General features: G+C 43.8%; 1 protein-coding gene across 5 annotated transcripts in view; it reads left to right on the top strand.

Annotated features, from left to right (window-relative positions):
• The window catches only part of cnksr2a (connector enhancer of kinase suppressor of Ras 2a), a 59,177-nt gene that overhangs the window by 18,478 nt on the left and 35,699 nt on the right, over nt 1-5,000 (top strand). For 3 of the 5 annotated variants that reach the window (XM_083529605.1, XM_083529607.1, XM_083529603.1), the window contains exon 4: nt 3,988-4,093. In XM_083529605.1, coding sequence (XP_083385731.1) covers nt 3,988-4,093 — 106 coding nt within the window. The remainder of the gene's footprint in view (nt 1-3,987; nt 4,094-5,000) is intronic. The other 2 variants (XM_083529604.1, XM_083529606.1) reach the window with 1 other exon arrangement.

Below are 5,000 nucleotides of genomic sequence, written 5' to 3' on the forward strand. Positions count from 1 at the left end.
TCCCACTCTCCTCTTTCTCCTCTTCCCCTTCTCCTCCTTTTTCAGTGATCAGGTTGTAATGGTTATATTGGATATGGGTTGGATCAGTTGCTGAGTCAGCAGAGAAAGGAACCGACAGATGAAGGAGTAATTGAGTTTATTGTGATTTGAGAAGCAGCTTCTAGAGTTGAGCAGGTTATCTTAGGTCAAGTTCACGACACAACACTTTAGTGCCTCCATCTGAATCGATTTCTCTGCATTTCGGCTTAAAAAATATATTTCTACTAATTTTTGTCCAATGTAATGCTCAATAATGCTCAGTAATGCTCAATAATGCTCAGTAATGCTCAGTAATGCCTGGTAATGCTCAGTCATGCTCAGTAATGATTATTAATGCTCAATAATGCTCAGTAATGCCTGGTAATGCTCAGTCATGCTCAGTAATGCCTATTAATGCTCAATAATGCTCAGTAATGCCTGGTAATGCTCAGTCATGCTCAGTAATGCTCAGTAATGCTTATTAATGCGCAATAATGCTCAGTCATGCTCAGTAATGATTAATACTCAAACAGTGCACTTCTACGAGGTTGTATCAAAAAAATCCCGAGACCAAATTTGTATCACGCCAACAGATGGCAGCATAAGGCTGCATGCACAGTCACAGGGAGCACCGACCTTCATAAGTCAGTTTGCCCAAAGACATCATCCTGTGTACATCAGGAGCAGTGCTGGTGCTACAGTATTCTAACCACGTGTGTTACCACGTCTGCTATTCTGAACATCGAGCTTAAAACAACCTGAAACAACACGATCTCTCTTCCGCACCCACACTACTCGCAAGATTTGACTCCTGCAGACTTCACCCTCTTCCTGAGAGATGAAGATGCAGGACGCCGTTTTGACACCGATGCGGAGATCTGGCCTGAATCGCAGAAGATCTTTCACACGCTTCGAAATGAAGACTTCCAGGACACGTTTACTGTGAAAGGAGACTATTTTAAAGGCGGTCGTATGAAAACATAAATAAATTAAAATAAATAAAGTACTTTCTGGAAAAACAGAGCGAATCTCCAAACCTTTTGATTCCACCTCGGATCATGTGTCCTTGCAGAGGTTTTATTCTGTATCCTGTAGTTGTTTGTTGGTTTCATGTTATATACGGAGATGATGAGTGATTTACACTTATGTAACTCAGGGTGTCTCTCACTGTCTCTCATTAATGAGTTCTTCACACCCTTTTTCTCACCTCGCGTTACGTTGTATACGTTGTGTTAGTGAGCATTCCTGTTGACGCTAGGGTATGTGATGGACAGATTACAACAAACCGATCAAACAGACAGACAGACAGACAGACACACACACACACACACACACACACACACACACACACACACACACACACACACACACACACTCTTAGAAGGTCTTAGAAGACTTCACAGTCTTAAATATCACCTGAAGGTGTTGGCCGTACTTATTCTTTCCTAACACTCATTTATTGCACATGTTCTGACCCTCCTCCTCTCTCTGACCCTGGATTTGGCTTCCTCTCCTGCCCCCATTGCCCCCGGGTGAAACTAAATTTGCGCTCAGAGGCCGAGCGGTTCTCCCTGCACTCTGCTTGACTCTTGCTGATGATCGCTGCTGCTAAACGGCTACGAAGTCTCGCCAGATCACCAAATCTTTTAGTGATTATATGCATGATCTGAAATCTGAGTCTTAATCTCTCTGTTTGTTTTGTGTGGTGAACCGGTGCCGGGGTAAATCCGATGAAATGGGGTCAGAAGCAGGAGGATGGGGGGTGGGGGGGTGGGGGGGTTTCGGGTTATGGAGGAGGAGCGTGGATCCTCTTGTTAATGGTGGCCTAATTAAGCTCATCAGCTTCCGTTGTTCTCAATAGAGCTTCTGTCTGTCCTCCAGACAGAGAACAAGGCAGTGAAAAGAAAGATTTTAAAGAGAGAGAGAGAGAGAGAGAGAGAGAGAGAGAGAGAGAGAGAGAGAGAGAGAGAGAGAGAGAGGTCTATTTTTAATCATTAGTGCAGTTTTCACATATGGCAAACTCACAGCGTGGTATTCATGATGTTGACGCTGATGTTTGCAGATCCATTCTCAGAACCTTTGTGCATGTGGAACCTGGTCACAAGGAACTGTAGGAATAATGTATGAAGGTTAAACGTCTGTAATCAGGTGATCAGTGTGAGTCAGGCTGATGTCCACGGTTGGTCGTGTGGGTGTGAGTGTGATCATTCGGTTTTTTTTTTTGGCTCCTGGAAACCGAGCTGTAAAGACTCTAGGCGTGTCTCTCAATCTTCATCCGAGCATGAGCTGATGGTTGCGTGGGCAGCGAGCTCTGCTGCTAGCTCTTATTAGCTAATTGGAGCTGTGCTAGAGTAGTTGTGACTCCTGGAACATTGAGTTCTGGAATTCCAGGAGTTCGTGATGTCCTGAAGCTGTGTGGTTCCTCCGGGGATCTGCGGGGGATCGTGTGTGCTGGTGGAGTGAGGAGTCTCCATTCCGGCTCATGTTTGCACTCGTTCCTTGGTGTTCATTATGCATTTCCAAAAGGTCTATGCATTGTTTCTAAACGTGTTATAAAGGTCTTGTGTGGTTTTCCTTTAAACACGAATGTCACGCTTATGAAAGTGTTATTAAAAGCGTGTGTCGTTTCCTCTTCCTCCGTTTTTTAGTTCATTAGACGTTTTTTTGTGTTTTTTTCACCTTTTCAGTTTCTCACTCTTGCTGTCACTTTCTGTCATCTTTCCATCTCTTTTTCCCCTGATTGCAGCTTAAGGTCACATTTTGGGGAACGTTAAAATGCCAGCGTCCGTCCAAATCCTCGGCCGGCTGTCAGGCGCAGACTTAGAGCTCGAAGGAGCCTTCGGCGTTTTTATTACACACGTTGACACTGTGACATTGAGGGGGGGGGGGCGGGGTGGAAGAGGGGGTGGAAGGGGTGGAGGGGTGGAAAAGTGCAGATACACAAATTCATCTTCATTCCCAGCAAGAGATAAAACTCCTCCGTGTTCCCGAATCCCGTCTTTCCGTATCTATGGCGCTGCACTTATTATTGCTTTTCTCTCTCAGCTAAAAGAAGTGTAAGTGTGTTTTATTTTGTCCTCTGAAGAAAACAAACAATCAGCACCTCCAGCTTGGCATTTCAGACTTGCTCTGTTTACTCCAAAGCAATTTCAAGAAAACAGAGTGCTTTAAAACAGCGTTCCTGGGAACGTGAGGTGGAATTTAGACTTTTTTCTTCGGAGTGTGTTATGACTCGCTGTGTTCACGTTCCTGTGGATCGATTGATTGATTCGATGCTAGCGTGTGAAGAAAAGGGAGGAAGAGGAGGTCTCTGGAGCACTGGTGAGCTGCTCAGCCCTGCAGCTTGGAGTATTTAAAGATGTGCAGGAGGAGATGAACAGGGAGAAAAAGTCAATGTTCTTGCATATATAGAGCACAACCTCAATACAAACGACCCACATTTTTTTCTTTCAAGCACCTGCGGGAAGACAGGAAACTGGGTCTGGAGGACGAATTCAGCTGCAAAGACGTCATTTACGATGAACCAGGCTGACAACCACAAATATATACCTCATCTGTAGGAGAATTTCTTTTCCATTATGTTTTGCTTTTGTTCTTGGACGTATTTCTCAAGTGATGATCTTAATATGACCTTCACTAGATTGTTCACTAACCCAACACCAACAGCTTTATTATGAGCAGAGACTGACTATTTGGGATGGTGGGAGCTCAGTGGTTAAGACATTGAACTCTGATCAGAAGGTCATGAGTTCAAATCCCTGCACCATCAAGCTGAAACCGATGGGCCCCTGAGCCAGGCCCTTAACTCTCAACTGCTCAGTTGTAAGTCACTCAAATGCTGTAAATGTACCAGGGATGCGCGCACACACACACACACACACACACACACACACACACACACACACACACACACACGTGTTGACTATCCAGAAGATCTGAAACTAAGAACGATCTAATGGTTAATTCCAGGTGCTACTTCTTTTTCAGGTCTCCTTTCGCTGCAGTAACGGATTATTCAGTGACGAGGAACAACGTGATCCAGCTGTGTCTCGAACTCACCACCATCGTACAGCAGGTCAGTGTGTGTGTGTGTGTGTGTGTGTGTGTGTGTGTGTGTGTGTGTGAAAAAAAACCTAAAATGGTATTAGAAATATCTCATTCCACAAGCAACTGATTTTTAACTTGAAGTCCTTTGAACTCCTTCCATCAATGTTACATAAACAATATTATTTCTATATTTTAAACAAACCACATTTTGTATTCCTGTGCATTGTATACATGTACATGGAGTATCTGCTGAACAGGTCCCTGTGGATGAACTGTTACTATAGTAACTGTAACAATGTCCTAAATACAGACCGTTTTTCTGAAATCGGAAACAAGTGTTTAAAATAAAAAGATCCTTACACTTCCTACAACCTCCTCGAGGCCTGTTACACACCCGCAGTGTATGAGTGTGTGTACTGGATACAGGAGATGCATGATGGGATCGAACATGGTGTCTCGTGGGAGCAGTGTGTGTGTGTGTGTGTGTGTGTGTGTGTGTGTGTGTGTGTGTGTGTGAACAGAAGTGGGGCAGCAGCAGCAGCAGCTCGGTGCTTGTTAGAAACACGCTGAAGTGGCAGGCGGGAGGAAAAGCGGAAGAGATGGAGCTGTTTGCGGTTCAACGAAACCTGGGTTTTCTCCCTTTTTTTTTCGTTTTAATAAAAAACATTAAAAAGTTTTAAATATTATTTTAATTAGAAAAAATTATAAGAATTGTATTTGTTAGTTGTTAAGTTATATATTGATGACAAATGGACTCTGGTAACTTTATTAGGAACACCTGTACACCATACAGCTCATTCATGTAGTCTTCTAATCAGCCAATCACGTGGCTGCAGCTCAGTGTGTAACATCATGCAGATGCAGGTCCAGAGGTTCAGTTGTTTGTGCAGATAAATGAAGCGAAAGTGTCCAGTGAGCATCAGGTGACTATACAG

The sequence above is a fragment of the Silurus aristotelis genome, assembly GCF_946808225.1.
Source record: "Silurus aristotelis genome assembly, chromosome: 25".
Classification (NCBI taxonomy): Eukaryota; Metazoa; Chordata; class Actinopteri; order Siluriformes; family Siluridae; genus Silurus; species Silurus aristotelis.